Consider the following 16,926-nt stretch of genomic DNA (forward strand, 5'->3'; position numbering starts at 1 on the left):
CCTCCCAGCTCGATGGGAGCGAACGGGCGGTTGGTGTGGAAAATAATCCTGCGACAGGATTTCTCCATTAATAACAAGGAACAGGAAGAATTTGGTGAATGCACAACTTCAGTCGAGAGCAAGAAGGTGCCAGGGCTGTGCCCAGCAAAGTTGTGCAGTGCAGTAGGCTGCTACCAGAGAACCAGCAGCATCGTCCTAACTGGGAAGAATGAGAGGGGTGGGTTTGAATAAACTGGGAGCAGCACAGCCTGTGGGGATGCAGGGTTGCAGGGAAACAGGATGCAGGGTTGTGGGGATGCAAGTCCTGACCTGATGGTCCCTCTGCCTGTCCCTCCCTCCATGCAGACACTCTCCCCAGCCCCAGGGTGCTGAGGCCTCCTCAGCCCAGCTCAGCTCAGCCCAGCTCAGCTCAGCTCAGTTCAGCTCCTCTGGCCCCACTGGGGAACTTGGCAAAATGCAGGGAGAGGATTGCCTAGCAGGGCAGAGCCCAGCTCTTGATCTGTTCTGGGAAAAGAGAGGCCACACCAACAACTTTCTGAAATTCATTCCTGAAGCCTTGGCTCAAAGCCGCTGCCTCTTTGCTGAGGCATTTAGACCCTGGCAGCGCTGGGGCTTGAGCCCTGGCCTGGCCCTGTCATCCTGCCCCTTCCCAGCGTCCTGGTTTAGGGAGCTGGAGGCTTTGCCATGGCTCGGTCTCCCACCTCTGCAGGGTCCAGGCATGGAGCTGCCCCTGCCAGGCACCTCCCGGCCCCTCTTTGTCACCGGAGACACGGGGTGGTGGCTTCTCCAGGCCGAGGGACCCCCAGCATCGCTCTCCCTGCCGCACACTGGCAAATTCCTTTCACATGAACGGGAAATATGAGTTCTCCTCTTTGTTTTTTTCAGGGGGAAAAATATGTAAAAAAAAAAAAAAAAATCAAATCCTATTTATTTGTGGTCTCCAGTTGTTTGGTTGAGTCAGGAACTCAACGCGATGCTGTTGGGACGGCCACGGACTCTGCACACCCCAGACCTGCTGCACCCAGCCCCGCCATCAGCTGCACGAGCCGGGGCTCGTCCCTCTGTGGGGACAGATGGACGTCCCCATGTCTCCACTGAAACTGGGAGCGGTGGAGCTGGGGCAGATTCATGTCCTGGAGCCGTTGCTGGCCCCGCTCCGGCCGGACTGGCCTGGAGAGGCTCGGGGAGAGGCGGGAGGCGTGGGGGACACCGGCTGGGAGCTCAGGGTTTGCTGTGTGGTCTTCCAGGGGGGGCTTAAATTAGCAAACCAGCATTGTTAAAGAGCCGAAAACATCAGCAACCTCTAATTATCCCCCTTCCCCGTGGGAGGAGGCATTTTGCACCCGGGGGAGGCCGTGCCACACATCACTCTTTCATCGCAGTGTTTCAGTATTTTCCCCCAACGCTGATGATTGGAACCAGCCGAGCTCCCGCGGCGCGGCCCCGCTCCTGGCCCTCGGCGGGTGGATGCTGCCGTGTGGGGACCCCAGAGACCCCACCCGTGGGGACACCACTCCCGGGACACCCGTTTTTGGGGAGCTCCGAGGATGTCAAACTGAAGCAGAGTCTTGGGCACGGCCTGGCACAGAATTATCCTTCCTCTTGCAAAGAGGTGATGCGGGTTTAGTCCCTGTCCCCGAGGGGCTGTGACCCTCTTGGGCCTGGCTTCACCCTCTGCATCCCGGAGCATCCCCCGGCCAGGGCTGGGGGCACGGCAGGACCGACCCTCTGCCTGCAGGGAGGTGCTGGAGCTTCACCACCACGACGGGTGGCCGGGTCTGCGCTGTTGGGAGCCTCCCGGCCAGGCAGGGCCGGGTGGGGATGGATGGATGGAGCGCTCGAGAGGAGGACACCAGGTCACAGCATCCCTGCCTGTGGCGGTCCCCTCTGAGCCGGGACAGAACTGTCCCCCCGGGTGAGGAGCCACAAATACCCGAAATGTGATGGGGAGGAGAGAGCTGAGAGCGCCCTGGGTGCGTGCGGGGCCAGGAGGAGGCTGGGGCTATGTGGAAATGTACTTTTTCTGCTTTCACGGCGTGGCATACGTTTTTCCTTCACTTAATCTTCTTTTGCTCAAATTCTCAAGTGAAGAATTCTTTCCATGAGCCAGAGACTGCTGCAAGAGCTCTGCGCCTGGCCGTGGGCACTGAGGACCGGCCAAGGACCGTGCCCCGGCATCCCTCCTCCAGCTGCAGCAGCAGGGATGCTCGCGGCCAGCACGAGGGTCGCTTCGGCCCTGCTGGCACCTTCCCCAGCAGCACTTTGGCTCCTCTCACCCACCCCGACCCCCTTTCCCTCCTCCCCCTGCGGTTCAGGCCTTTTTGGGATGATGGCAAAGCTGAACCTCCTCTGTCTGCTTCAAAAGGGGAGCTGCCCGCAACCCTTAAACGGTTCAGACTTTGTCTTTATTCCAGCTCCTGAAAATTGAATTTGTTAATGGCATAAACAGGATATAAAAGGCCGAAAAAAAAAAAAAAAAAAGAGAGAGAAAAAGGAGAGGGGAACATTTTTCTCCATGGCTTTGCCTGCAATGGAGGAAGCGACCTGTGGGGACCACATCCCCTGGCTCTGGGAAAACTCCCCTAATGGCAAAGAGACCCGGGGGAGCGGCTCCGTCCCGCCTCCTGGGACAGCTCCTGACCCTTGGGATTTTGTTAACACAAAGGTCTGCCCTTCGCAATTTCTGCTCTTTCCTTCTTTTTTTCTTTTTTTTTTTTTCATGGTGTTCTCCAAAATTCACGGTGGTTTATGGTGCTCTTTGACGTCAGCCACGAATGGGGCTGCCAGGTGGTAATAATTTCCCTGAATGTCGGCTAAATACAATTATCACTCTATTTTCACTTCAGAAATATTAAAGTTTGTGTCCCTCCTGTTATTAATTCTGAGAACAGCCTTTGTAAGTCACCGTGACACACGGCCGCCAGCCCTGGGGTGCTGGCAGCCACGATCTGGGCCGTGTCCCCGGTGGACACGGGGAGCAGGACCAGGAGCTGGGATGTCCGCGGGGTGAGGACGGAGCCGGGGGGGTGAGGAGGGACCCATCTTCCCACGGATGGGGCAGGATGAGCCGGGCAGCGGGAGGCGCGTGGCGGCCCTGGCGATGCTGATGGGTGAGGCCAAGGGCTGGGGCTGCCTCACGGCCGTGGCAGAGCAGGTGATTTCACTCAACGGCGCAAAATGAAGCCTCGCCCGGAGCCCGAGCGTGGCCAAGGGCAGGGGCAGCTCCAGCCCGCGGCTTTCTGCGCCTGGGGATGCTCGCCCGGGTGTTTCCCGGCCCTGCGCCAGCGCAGCGGGGTTGATCAAAGGGCTGACTCGTAGACAGCCCGTAGGACATGCCGTTTCCTTCTGGTTTGCTGGCCAAAGCGCGAGCACATCCCCGCGGTTTTGACGAGGACAGGCAGGAGCAGAGGGGCCGCCGGCTTCGGTCGCGGCACAAATCGCATCCTGCTGCCAGCAGGTCCGCAGGGCTCAGGTTTGCTGTTACGGGTCCAATTTCAACTGAGCCAGCAGCACCCGCGGCGGCAACCAGAGCTGACCCAGGGAAGCTGGATTTTAAACAAAAACTAAGCTCTGGCACAGCAACACGCCGTGGCAGCCGTGCTGGGGTGTGCGTACAGCCACACACTCGGCGTTTGCCTTCCCTGGGGGCACCCAGACGGGGACCCCGCTTGCCCCCGGCCACCACCAGCCTCTGCACCGCGTCCCCTCACCAGCGGGATGTGCACGAGCTGGCACGTGCAGGGCCAGCACGATGAGGGCAAGTGATGGCCACGGGTGCTGGAGCCACAAGCAGAGTGGCTGCCCCCACAGGACACCCCCCCCCCCCCCGTCCTGGGCTCTGCAGCTGCCAGGGGGAATTTCCCCATCCAGGATCAGGAGCCTGCCCAAACCCTTTGTCTTCTGCTGAATTCCAGCTGGTGAGAGTCATCCACTGGAGTCAGAGGACTTACCCTCCTGGGGAATTATGTGCAAGAGGGAACCATGTAGTCACATTAAAATTATTTGAAAAAGGGCGGGACCTCTGAGTGCTGTCTCACGTGGAGCCAGGATCATCCATCTGACTGACGCTTCCATCTCTCTTTCTCAATAGTTTCCTTAAATAGCACAAATATTGAAAGAAATTGAATTGGAATTTGGCACAAACGGTTCTTAAGAGAATAGAAGAGGGCCAGCTACTAAAATACCACTGCCTTGCTCCGTTCCAGTAACAAACACATGATGTTCACTGCTAGGAAAGCCAGGAGCCGCTGATAGCCGCGCCCGGCGGAGAGGAGGATGCTCCGTGCTCACCGGCGCTTTGGCTTTGCCCAGGGCAAGGGGCATGGGTGGGCGCAGCAGCACCCATCTGCCCTGGGAGATCCTGGCTCCCTGGCAGCAAAATAATCTGCAGAAATGCTGCAATTTCATATTTCCAGGCTGTCTGAAAGCCCAGTCCCGCTGCCCCGAGCTGCAGACCCTGCACCATCTCCCCACTTTTTCTCGGAGAAACCTTCCCCGAGTCCCAGCCATGCGCAGCTGGGGGGAATCACTGCGCTGGCAGGAAGAGATTTCTGAGCAATTTTTAGACCGTGTCTCAGTTCCCCGAAGACCTTCCCTGCCTTTTGCTTTTAGCTTCACCCCCCCGTCAGCTCTCCCCAGGACACCTGCAGCGCTGCAGAGCGGGAGGTTGGTTTATGGCCAGGTTCAAGCTGGGGGATTTTTCGCCATCGTGTTTGTTTTTATTTTGTCCACCCGGCTCAGCTGCTCCTCAGCGGACAAGGAGAGGTGGCAGAGTCTCGGTGACACTCACGGGATGGAGACGGGTATTGGCTGAGAGGATGGTGCTCAGCTGTTCCTTCAGAGACCCTGCCCCGATGCCTGCCCGCTGCTGGGGAGCGGTTGAATAAAACCTTCAACAACCCCCAATCTTCACGCCCATCTCCTTCCTTCACCCTCCCAGTGAACACCGCGCTCTAAGCGTGATGGTTCCTCGTTCCTCCCCGGGCTCACCCCGTTCCACCATCATCTCCCGGCTACCTGCAGGCGCTGCCCAGACGCCACCTCTCCCCGAGAAACCCCGGCTCAGCCATAATCCCCAGCCCCGTTAGAGCAGACGAGTCCCAGCACCGGGGCGATGACCTTCCCGCAGCCCATTGGCGAGCCCGTTGGCCCTCGCCGGCACCGAGCCCGTCCGGCGCGAGCCACCGGGGTGTTTTTCCCGCTCTGACAGCTGTACGGAAATTGGAAGGCGACGCAGACATGTGTCAACAATCACCAGCGAACAAGCGCCGACGGCGGCGGCTGTCCCCACCACCTAGAGGAGGCTGGCCACTCTTGGCTGAAATCACGACAAATTGCGGCTGGGAAGCAGGAGTATTGTTTCAATTATTTCCATTATATAAAGTCAAGCCATTTAATATATTCTGCCTCAAAGGGGCTCAACTAAAGAGATAAAATAAACACTGGAAATCTGCTGCGCTGGCATGGACCAGGAATTCGGTTTCGACACCAAACCTTCCCTCCCAGCTCACCGCTCGCCTTCCCTTTCCTCCTCCCGCTCCCTCTCCTCCTCCCGCCGCCCCTCGGCCTTCAGCGCCGCTCGACACCAATTCTGACTTTGGGCTTTGCTTCTGTTCTGGCAGCCGGAGCACTCAGAGGCTGCGCAGCCGCACCGGGGGCCGGGGCCGGAGCTGAGCCGGAGCAGCCGCACTGACAGGAGAGCAGCGGGAGCTCCGGTGCTCTCTCTGGGATGAAGGATCTGACTTAAGGCAAACCTTAAACCTCCCGGCAAACCTTAAACCTCTCAGGGTGCCGCATCCCCCAGCGAGCAGCGGGACCGGTGAGCCGCACAAACCCAGGACGAGCCGAAGCGAGGCAGGAGGAGGAGGAGAACAAGTGTGCGGGGAGCATGCCGCAGGCTGCTCGGCACATTTGGCTGACACCAGCGCTGAAGTCAGCTGCCTTCACACCATCCTCCCGCCTGGGAGAGCCGACGGCATCCCGGCACCGAGGGGCCTCACCGGCTCCGTGTGCCGGCACAGGGGGCGGCGAGATGGGCTGCGGGCAGGCTGGAGCTGCCTCCCACCACGCGGAGCCCAGCTGCTCCCACCAGCTCCGGCCAGGCAGGAGCTGCTTCCCATTAGGGCTCCCCTCGGCACCGGCCTCGCCAGAGCTCCCCTCCCTCACGGGCTTGGCTGCCCCATGTGTTCCCAATATGCCGACGCGCCGGGAGGAGCGTCCGGCTGCACCAGGCTCCTGCCCGGGCAGTAAATCTGCAGTTCGGCCTTTCCCAGCGGATTTCCCTGCGTGTCTGCGGAGCACTGAGCTCTGCCAGCCCCGGAGCGGGGGTCACGGGCAGCGCCAACTCGGGGGAGCGGGGGGACGGAGGTGGCCGTGCCGCGGGATGCCCGGTGAGGGCTGTGGCACGGTGTGAGGTGGAGCCGGGGTTTCATAAGCGCGGGGGAAAGGGCCTCTGCCGAGCTGGCGTGGGGAGCGGCTGTGACTTTCCATTCCTGTGGGAAGTGGGCTGCCACCGTCCAAGCATCTGGGCTTGTTATGATGGGAGAGGAATGCCAAATATTTTTCTTCCTTATCCACTACCATCCGCTCAAACCCTCCTCTGATCAAACCCACATTCATCGCCTGGGATGCACGAGGGCCCCTGCTCCGGAGAAGCCATCCCTCCCGGGCCTGCGCCTGCGGGGAGCTCGTTGCATCGGGGGGAAAACCCGGCCTTTGTCTGGGGGCTCCCCCCATCCTGCTGCCCCTCACTGGGTCCTTCCTCCCTGCTGCCAGCCAGCTCCAGTCGTTTAATTTTTGCTTTGCTGCCTTGGCCAGGAGCATCCCAGTGCCAGCATCCCTGGTACCAGCATCCCAGTGCCAGCATCCCTGGCTGACCCATGGCCCCAGCAGGACCACACTGTCCCCTCCAGAGCCCCGGGCACCCCAAAAGCAGCCCTTGGGATGGTGCCACGGGCGTGTGTCCTGGGCGCAGGCCATGCCGGGAAGCAGGCGGTGCTGCCTTGGAGGGTCACCAAGATTTTTCCAAAGATGAAAGCGTGCTCAAGTGTCAAACAAACTTTCCAAATTATCTTCCTGGACACTTTCTTGCTGGTGCTTTGGAAGACAGAGGAGGAACATTTCATTCCCTCTGTGCTGGCGTGGAGGGAGCTGCATGAGGGAGCCGGGAGCTGCCAGCAGTGCCGGCGGGCTCGGCCTCGCTTCTCCCCGGCATCGCCCGTGAGTCACCGCGGTGGCCGCCCTGGCCCCGCCGACCCAGCTCCCGCCCCCCCCAGCCCCCCGAAACGCCTCCCGGCACAACAGAGGGGTAACCAGCTCCTGATTAATCAGCGGACAACATATCATCCCTTCCCACTGCAATTTTCAGAGGAGTAGTCATAAATAGCCAAAGTAAGGCAAATTGAGAGGATTTTTTTGCTGCCTCGGGGACACCTGGCACCCACCGGCGAGAACCCGGGACCGGCGCCTTCTGCTGACCTTGGCAAAGCCCCCGCGCTGTCGCGCAGCCCAGCGATGAGCTGAGCCAACTACCACGTGCCATTCCCGAGGACCCAGTGCTAACGAGAGCCACCTAATTAGCGTGCTCCTCCAGTGTGTGGGGGGGTGTCACCCTGGCAGGGCTCACTCTGGCATCCGCTCGCTCACACCAGCACCCGGAGAGCGTGACCGGGGACAAGGAGCTGCCCTGGCCCTGGCCCAGCGTTTTCCTTCCAGGTCTGGACAAAGAAAATTCCCAATTAGCTCCTGGGGAGCTGGGGCGGCCCCGCCGCGGGGCGAGGAGCTGCCACGAGCCCTGTCAGGGTGCCAGCCCAGCCAGGCACCCGCTGCTCTCCCGGCCATGGGCAGCCCTCACCGGTGCAGCCGCCTGCAGCCGTGGCTCGGGGATACTCAAGAATCTCCAGCGCCGTTGCCATACCCACATTTTTCTGAGCTTCCACACTGGGATGGCACCACCATGCCCGTGCCCGCACGGGCCCCCCCAGCCCACGATGGGGACGCCGCGTTGAGGGCTTGGTTGTTTATGGAAAGTAAGGCTGAGCCAGATGCTGCAAACCTGCCTTTTATGGGTAATTTTTCAATTTATTTCATATTGGCATTAGAAAAAAACCTGAAGTGATCCCAACCATTATTAGTTCTGGTTATGGCGAGGCCCAAAGGGCCTGAAACAGCTCCTTTGTTGTCTGAATCGTTAACTCTTCGGGAGTGAAGCGCCGTGGTGCCGGGTGGGAGCGGTGGAGAGAGACGTTCGTGGAGGCTGAGGGCGGGAGAGGGGGAGCTGGAGGGGAAAATTGCCAAGAATAGAGAGAAGAGTCACCCTGGCTCCCCTGGGCGTGGTCAGGTGCCCCGGGACACTGATGGACACATCCACTGGCAGCCCCGTGGGCTGCTCTCCCCAGTGCAATGAGTTTGCTGGTGCTCAGTCCGCCAACCTCTTTGCCCCTCCCAGGTAAACAGATCTGGAGCATCCGAGGTGGGAATGAGCCCGCTCCAGCTGCCCCCAGCCTGGCCTGGGGGAGCAAATCCTGGTGAAATCGGAGCACCCTGCCAGAGGGACGCAGACAGACCCTCTCCCCACATCGACTGGAAGCCGCCAGGACTGAAATCCAAACCCAAATCTTGGTGGAGTGGACGAGGATGCTGCGTGCAGCAGAGCCACCTGAGCACAGCTCGGAAAACGCTGGGTTTCCCCCCAAAAGGTAGGAGTCAGTTCTTGGCCCTTTTATTTCCCTGCACCCCGCAGTTGGCTGGGGTGTAGGACGGGTTGGGGGGGTCAGCGTCCATCCCGGGGTGCTCAGCGGGCCCTGTGTGCCCAAGAACCCCTCTGTGCCCTCTCCGGGGGCTGCAACGCGCTGGTTTGCTCCTGCTGATGCTGGGGGTGGGTGCACTGCTGGGGGCTGCTGTGCCCGGTGGCCAGTAGCCCTGGAGCCCTGTTTGGGGAGGTCACCAGGGCGCTCCGGGTCACGGCTCCTGGCACGGGGCCGGCACGACGGGGTGAGCACACGGAGCTCCCGGGACGGGGACCCGCAGCCAGCACCCGCGTCCCACCTGAGCGTCCCTGGCGAGCGGGGTTTTACAGCCGAGCCCCTTCCCCCTCCTGTCCTGCACCCCCCTCCGGGCACACCGAGAGCCCCCCGGGTGCGTTTTGGGGAGCACCGCACGGGGCAAGGGCTGTGGGCGGCCACGTGGGAGCCAGGAGCAGCTCAGCGCAGCTCAGCAGAGCTTGGCTCAGCGCAGCTCAGCTTAGCGCAGCTCGGCGTGGTTCTGTGCGGCTCAGCTGGGCTCAGCCGGGCTCGGCTCGGCTCAGCTCAGCTTGGCACAACTCGGCTCGGCTCAGCGCAGCTCCCGCCGCTCCGAGGGAGGTGAGTTACGAGGCGCTTGGAAAATCAGAGTCAGCCGCAAATCCTGGGGACAACAAGGGCAGATCCGCAGCCGCGGCCGGAGCTGCCGGAGCCCCACCACGGCTCCCGGCCGGCCGCGGGGCTCAGCCGCGCCCGGGGGTCCCGCCGGCCCCCCCAAAGCCCTGCCGGGGCTGCCAGGGCCGGGAGCGGGGGGCTGAGCCCGGGGCAGGGGAGGGGGGGGGGGGCTGGCTCAGGCAGCGTCACCCCCCTGACTCCACCCCCACCCCCCCCCCCAAATCACAGGGGGCTTCGCCGTGACCCCGGCGCTGGGATGGCAGCGGGACAGTCGGACGGCGGCGGGACAGCCGGACGGTTCCCAGCCGAGGTGGCGGCTGCAGCGCTCCGGCGGGGTTACTCCAGCCAGTTGGTTTGCGAGTTGCTTTGTTGCTGCTGGGGGATTTTTTTTTTTAATTATTACTATTTTGAAGAGGGGCGGTGAGGAGAGGGGGCTGGTACCGGCTATAAAGGCAGAGCTCCCCGGAGCAAGGCGGCATTTCCCCCGTCACCATGAGCGCTCCCCTGGCCTGACAGCCCCCCTGCTCCCCGGGGCTCCCGGCTCATGCCACCTTAAAGCAGGGCTGCGTGCCTGCGGAGCACCGGGGTGGGATGGTGTGAGCCCAGCGCCGCTCTCCTCCCTCCCACCGCCCCTCGGCTGGCTCTGGCAGGAGGCGAGCCCGCCAGCCGCTTGGATGATTTGATTTCTTCCCTGCCCGAAATCACTCCTGCCCAGATGCAGTGGATAATATTCATGTTGCTGTTATTCATCAGCTCCATGGAAATGCTCACGCAGAACCGGTGGAAGAAGCAAGGTACGGTGAGTGTGGCCGGCTCGTCCCGCTCAGGTACCATGGGGCAGTTGGGGGACACGGAGCTGCCTCCCCTGGCGCTGCCTGCGCGGAGCGGGCAGGAGCTGTGAAACGGGGCTGGAAGGAGCGACCCGGCCCCTCGGGTCCCGTTGTCACCTTGGTGCGTGGCTCAGGGTGGGTGCGTGGAGAAGGCGATGCCCAACCCCACGGCATCGTCTGCCCGATGCCAGCCCTGCCCTGGGGGCCGGCAGGGGACAGGGGGTCACTGGCTGGCATAGGGACCAGTTTTACAAACCCCAGGAGAGCCAGGCACAGTGGGGCTAGTGCAGAATGGGTTGATATTCCAAGATTTCCCTTCTCTGCTTAATGCATGAAGTGCCTGGGCAGTAAAACCTCCTGGAAGGATGCTCAGAGCCACTGCAGGCACTGCCCGGCCCCCCCGCCCCGGCCCTTGCCCTGCTCGGTGCCAGGGCAAGGGCAGGATGTGTGCGGGGGCTGTGCCGAGGCACATGCACCCCTCCGGCGGGCACCCGCTCGTGTGTCCTCACCAGGCAATGCCACCCGGGCATGGGGCCAGGGCTGCTGCTCGGCTCTGTGCCACGAGCAGGTCGGTTTTGGAACTGGAGTGGGAGTGGGTAGGGACAGAACCTGGCAGGACGGGGGTTGGAGCCTGGACAGCCTTTCCCTGCGGCCGTCACACGTCAAAGAGTCAGCGGGTGTGTGAGGGGATGCGGGTGGCCGGGCTGGCAGCCGAAACGCCTCTGATGGGAAACAGCCTGGCACTGAGAGGGGCTCGGGGGCCACGGGGCCAGTGCTCTGGCCACTGGTGCGTGATGCCGAGCGGCCTGGTGTGCCGAGATGCGAGGGGGCCCTCCGGTCCTGGCAGCACCCAGGACTCTGGTCTCACCTCCCCGCCTTGAATCTCTCCCCGTATAACCAGTGCTGAAGGGCCCGCATGGCCTCCGGGGACTGGGAGGGATGGGGCAGCACCCCAAGGCCACCCACGGCTGCCGGCACCTGCCTCCGGCCGTGCCCCGCAGTTGATCTGGGCCAGCCGGTTACCAGACACCCCGGTACCCCCTGTGCCCCCTGCCCAGTGCCTGGCAGCTCGGCCCGGCGCCCCAGGTCTGCAATCGCTGCTGGGCAGGGGGAGGTGAACCCACCACGTGGCCCCAGTTTCCCCATTTTCCCCAGTCCCACGGTTTCGGCGTGAGCCGCGTCCCATCGTGCGGCACAGCCGGCTCCCCGGCGCTACTCCCGGCGGCGGAGGCACGTGCCGTGCCGGCTCCACACCACGGGATTATTTCTAAAACCGGTGATGGGAAGGAGGCCCCGGAGCCTGCGCAGGGCTCCCCACCTTCCCTGCCCCAGATGGGGGTTGGAAGGAGAGCGGCAAAAAAAAAAAAAAGAAATCATCAAAAAGAATTAGGGAAGGGAAAGAGGCTCGTAAATCCCCCGGTCTCCAGGGAAGCTGCTCCAGCTGCAGCCAGGAACACAAATGTTGTCAGCGTTGGGTAAATATGTAACGGAGACCATAACAACTTAATGGATCCAAGGTGCTTCGTTAACGCGCTCCCAGCAGACGTGGCCCTAACGAAGCCTCCTGGCCACGCCGCGCTGCTGCCCGAGCCCCGGCGCCCCGGTGAGGGGACCAGGGTGAGGCAGCATGGGGACAGCAGCCTGGCACCACTGTGCCAGGGACTGCCTTGGACTGGGAGCGCTGGGGACCAGCACGCAGGGCTGTGAGGTGTCGTCTGCCAGCATCTCCCCCCGCTTCCCCGGCACCGAGCTGAGCTTTCCACCAGCCCCGTGCCCTGGCCGCCACAGCCGTGGGGCTCCTTCTGCTGGCACCTCCCGGGGGCCAGAGAGGATCCGTGCCGGGGATCGCTCCCGGGGTGAAACCCGTGTCCATGCCGGGCAGCGCTCGGCTCGTTTGGCTGCCCATCGCCCGCTCAGCTACAGGGGCACCTCTCCGGGCTGCCTTCCCCCAGGGTTGGGGAGGAGGAGCGGTGGGCAGGGTCTCTGCGGGCTGACGGCGGGGGGCTGACACCCCGTCCTTGTCGCTGGGAGCAGAACCCACCCGTCGCAGGTCGGGAGCACAGCGAAGGCAGCCAGGGAGGCCGTGGAGGCTCTTGAGCAACCAGACAGATCCTTATCTCGGCTCCTCTTGATCCTTTCCAAAACGCAATTTGTCCCCTGATGCAGAACAGGCATCAGTTAATTAATCCAGGGTCAGAGCATTTCCACCCTCGCTGGGATGCTTCCCATGGGGTGAGCGTAGGGAGGGGGCTCAGGCTGGCACCCCTGGGCAGAGCTGGGCATGGGGTGAACCCCTGGCCCCGGCCCCCGGGGCGATGGAGGTGGCGATGCTTGAGCTGAGTGAGGGAATCTGGGGAGCGGAGGGTGGTGGGAGGCGCTTGCAGGGGGACAGGTCCCACTGTCACCCCCGCAGGCCGGCGAGGGGCTGCCATGGGGGCCGGGACCCTCGGCGGCGCCTCGGCCGTGCCGTGCACGTGTCCTGCAGCCGTGCCCCAGCCCCTTTGTGCCCGCAGTGAGCGCCGGCCTGCTGGAGAACTGCACGGGCTGCGTCCTGTGCTCGGAGGACAACGGCTGCATCACCTGCCACCACCGGCTCTTCCTGCTCATCTGGCGGGACGGCATCCGCCAGTACGGGATGTGCGTCCACACCTGCCCCCCCGGCTACTTCGGCGTGCGGGGCCTGGAGGTCAACAGATGCACAAGTACGTCCCGTGCAAACCAGGCCCCCCACCCCCCTCCCAGCTCCTCCCAGTGCCCCCCGTACCCCCTCTGGGTCCCAGCGCCACGGGACGGGGGACGGCTGCGTTTCCCGCAGCATCCCCGGCGGCCCGGAGCCAGGGGCAGCGCGGTGAGAGCCGCGGGCAGCCGGGCCGTCAGGTTTCTCCCCTTTTCTCTTGCCCGGAGTTGCAGCCCCGACCCCACAGAAGGGCTTTGGGTCCCCGCTGCCAGCTCTGGGCTCGCCACGTGCCGGCCCTCGGGCTCGCCGGGGTGACCAGCCCTCCTTCCTGGCAGAGTGCAGGTCGCCCAGCTGCGAGAGCTGCTTCAGCAGAGACTTCTGCATGAAGTGCAAAGACAAGTTTTACTTGCACAAGGGCCAATGCTTTCGGCAGTGCCCCCCCAGCACCGCGGCGCAGCCCGGCACCCGTGAGTGCCAAGGTAAGGAGCACCCACCCCCCCTGCCCGCGCTCCCGGGGGATGTCCCCAGCGCTGTGTGGTCACTGTCCCCGTCCCACACCCCTGTCCCCTGCAGAGACGTGCGAGCCGGGGCCGTGGAGCGAGTGGAGCTCCTGCACCCACGAGGGCCGGACCTGCGGCTGCAAGTGGGGTGTGGAGACGCGGGTCCGGGAGGTGCCAGGGGCCACCCGGGAGGAGGGGGCCGCCTGCCCCGCGCTGCTGGAGACGAGGAAGTGCCGCATGAGGAAACACTGCCCGGGAGGTGAGCACTGACCACGCCGTGCAGTCCCGAGGGACCCGTGGGAGGGGGGGACAGTGGTCCAGCGGTGGCCAGCGAGCCCGGCTGTCACCTCCGCAGCGTTTTGAAGCCGGTGGCTGTACCTCTGTGATTCTGGAGAAAGCCGCCGTCTCGGGCACATGTGCTGAGCAGCCCCGGCGCTGGGGCGGGCTGCGGGGCTGGCGGGGACCAGCTCCCATCCAGCAGCCCCCGAGGCCGCCTGGGACCAGCCTGTGTCCCCCGGCACTGCCGGGATGGGACGGGCGCTGGCGGGAGCCGTCACGGCGGGACGAGGCGGCCGAGCTCTGGCTCCCGTCCTGCCGCCGCTCGCAAAGGGAAAGTCACGGCCGGGGCTTCCCACACCGCAGTCGTGAATGAGACGGGCCGAGACCCACAGGGGAGGTTCCTACAAAAACCTCCGAGCCCCCAAAATACCCCGAGCGCTGGCGGAGCTGGAGGGCATCACCCAGGGGATTTCTGATGGCCAAAGGCGTGGAAGACACCCCAGGGCAGGGTCCTCCTCTATGGCCAGACGTTTGCTCCTGCGGCAGCACCGCGGCCCCCCGAGCTGGGGGCTCCTTGGCGCGAGGGTCCCCAGCACCTCCCACAGCACCCGGCCCTGGCGCGGGGTCCAGCCGGGCTGGTGATGGGAACCAGGAAGCGGATGATGTAATTTTTGGATGCAACCGGCTGGACCAAAGCTGGTCTAATAAATCTCCGCTTAATAACTGGCAGAACGGGGGATTGCATGAGATACCGATCTGTCGGGCCTGGAAGGAGATCTGAGCCGCCGCCGGCCTCAGCGGTGCCGAGCTCCGGGACTCGGAGCTGTGGGCTCGCTGTGTGCCGGGGGATGCGCCGGCCGGCACCGCCAGCGTGGCAGGGACCGAGGGCGGCGCACGAAAGGGCTGCAAGGGGGGGAAGAGAAAAAAGATGGAGAAAGAGGGGCAATAACAGAAGATGTGCGTGCTGGGTCTGGGGCCCGGGAGCCAGGAGAGCGGCTTCATCTCAGCACCATCGATCATAAATAATATTTTCCTGCTGACAGCATGGAGTGGCTGATTTCCACCCCCGCCCAGGCCCCGACTCACAGCTTCAGGGCGCCAGGTGGCATCGATTTTGGGGATGTTCCCCTCCCTGCCGGGCTGCTCCGGCTCCGAACCCGGAGAGCTGGTGACAGTTTGATGCAGCAAGTTTGGCGTGGGAGGACAGGCTGCTCCGGAGCGCAGAGTCCTGCGGCGTGGGGCTGGATGGGTGCCCACGGCACCGTGACTGTGCCTAACCCTGCCTGGCACACGGCGCGTCCTGGCAGCAGGGACCGCAGCGCCAGTGCTTTGGGGGTGCCCTGTCTTGTGAGGTGAGCAGGAAGGCAACACCACCCCAGAAAAGCCCTTGGCCTCCTGGCTTTACCCAAGCACCCGCTCCTGCGAGCCGGCAGCCCTGTGGCCATGGTGATGGGCTCAGGGAATGGCGGGGCTCTTCTCTCGAGGCCGCTGTCTGGGAGCAGCTCCGGAGGCAGGTCTGGCCCCAAAAAAGTAGAGGGAGATCTCTTCAGTGCCCCAGGGGCTGCCCCAGGCCGGGCGGGCAGGACAGAGCAGTCCCCTCCATGTCTCCCGGGCAGGCTGCTCGGCGTCCCCGCCACGGCAGAGCGTGCGTCTGCCCTCGCTCCCAGGCTCCTGCCCGCCCGGCCGAGTGCTGGGTTATGGGATCCAGATGCTGGAGGAGGACAACGAGTTCACTTGATGCAGCCGAGACACCCCCAGCCCGGGCAAGCCGGGGAAGGCAGCGGGACCCGACCGTGTGATGAGAGATTTGTGCCACCACTTCTGAGCCATCCCCGGGCAGCTGGAAGGGAGAAGCATCCGCGCTTGGCCGAGGCACAAAACCCCTCACGCTGCTGTAAATCTGCCTTGTGTGTCTGCCGCGCTCTCCAGACACTTGGTGTTCGTGCTGTGCCCTCTCCTTTGTGGGTGGCAACTGTCTGGGAGATCAGAGCTGAAAAACAGAGCCGGGGCAGGAAAAGAGCTGGAGCCCTCGGAAAGGATCAACGATGACAGCGCTGGCGCATGCAGCACCGGCCGGCCGCAGTGCCCATGCCCCTCGTGGGGGGGCTGTGTGGGGAGAACAGCACCGGACCCCCCCGTGTCACCCAGCTCAGGGTCAGGAGAGCACATGGTGGGCGCAGGGGGGGTGAGGAGAGGCAAAGCTGCCTGGTTTTTGGGCAGCCATTCTGCTCCCCAGCATGGGCTCCCCTTCCCATCGGAGCCCACGGCACGGTGGGGCTTATCCTGCACCCCTGCTTGCTTTGGGGTCCCAGCACTGACCCCTCAGCCAGCTGGAGGGGGCTCAGCGTGGCTCAGAGCAGAGATTTGGGTCCCATCGGCCTGATCGCACGGTGCTGAGTCCCTGGTGCTGCTGTCAGCGGGTCGGCCTTGCCAGGAGCATCGGTGTGGGGAGGGCACCCCGAGGTCCCCCCACTTCCCACCCTGCCCAAACCCTCCTGGGGGGCAGCTGGGTCCTGAGCAAGCCCGCAGGGGTGGGCAGCACCGGTGTGTCCACAGGGGAGGCACAATCCTGCACCGTGGCAGAGCCAGGCAGGGTCACGGCATCAATCTGGGGTGACATCCCCCGTCCCTGCTCAGAGAGAAGTTGGGGTCTCTCTGGGCAGCCCCCCTGCTTTGGTTGAGTTGACCCCAGTCAATTCCTGGAGATTTTGGGGGTACCAGGATTTAGAGTCTGGCCAGGGGATCCTCTGCCCATGCCACCAGCACACCTGGACCGCCACAGACCCACGCTGCTGTTTGGGGACCTGGAGAGGCCTCTGGGGTCCCCCAGATCGGGGAGAGGGTCCTGTGCTAACACCCGAGGCAGGATGCGGGATCCACATCCCATGGACGGGGCTTGGGCCGGGTCCTGCTGCCCGGCCGACGAGCGAGCCTTCCTTTTCTCCTCTTTTTTTTTCTGTTCCAGAGAAAACCGAATCCAAAAATAAAGGCAAAAAGCGACAGAAGAAGCCGAAGACAGAACCGCACGCGGGTACCTAGCCGCACCGGCACGGGAGCCGGGGCAGCGCGGCAGGAGCCGGTTGGCATCTCTGTGTGCCACTGGCCGGCGGCACGGAGAGCTCCCGACCGGCTCCCACCGCACTGCCCCGGCCGCGTCGCCCCCATTTTTCCATCCACAAAAAAATTGCACAATTTTCTTCCCCCCAGACCCCCCCCCCTTCCCCTTT

General features: G+C 63.5%; 1 protein-coding gene across 1 annotated transcript; it reads left to right on the top strand.

Moving 5' to 3' along the window:
• Positions 1 to 10,128: 10,128 nt before the first annotated feature.
• Positions 10,129 to 16,738, top strand: RSPO4 (R-spondin 4). Its single transcript, XM_074920380.1, has 5 exons — positions 10,129 to 10,207; positions 12,757 to 12,945; positions 13,256 to 13,399; positions 13,494 to 13,679; positions 16,665 to 16,738. Exons 1-5 carry the CDS (start codon positions 10,129 to 10,131, stop codon positions 16,736 to 16,738), a joined length of 672 nt encoding a protein of 223 aa, XP_074776481.1.
• The last annotated feature ends 188 nt before the right edge of the window (positions 16,739 to 16,926 follow it).

The sequence above is a fragment of the Athene noctua genome, chromosome 16, assembly GCF_965140245.1.
Source record: "Athene noctua chromosome 16, bAthNoc1.hap1.1, whole genome shotgun sequence".
Lineage (NCBI taxonomy): Eukaryota > Metazoa > Chordata > Aves > Strigiformes > Strigidae > Athene > Athene noctua.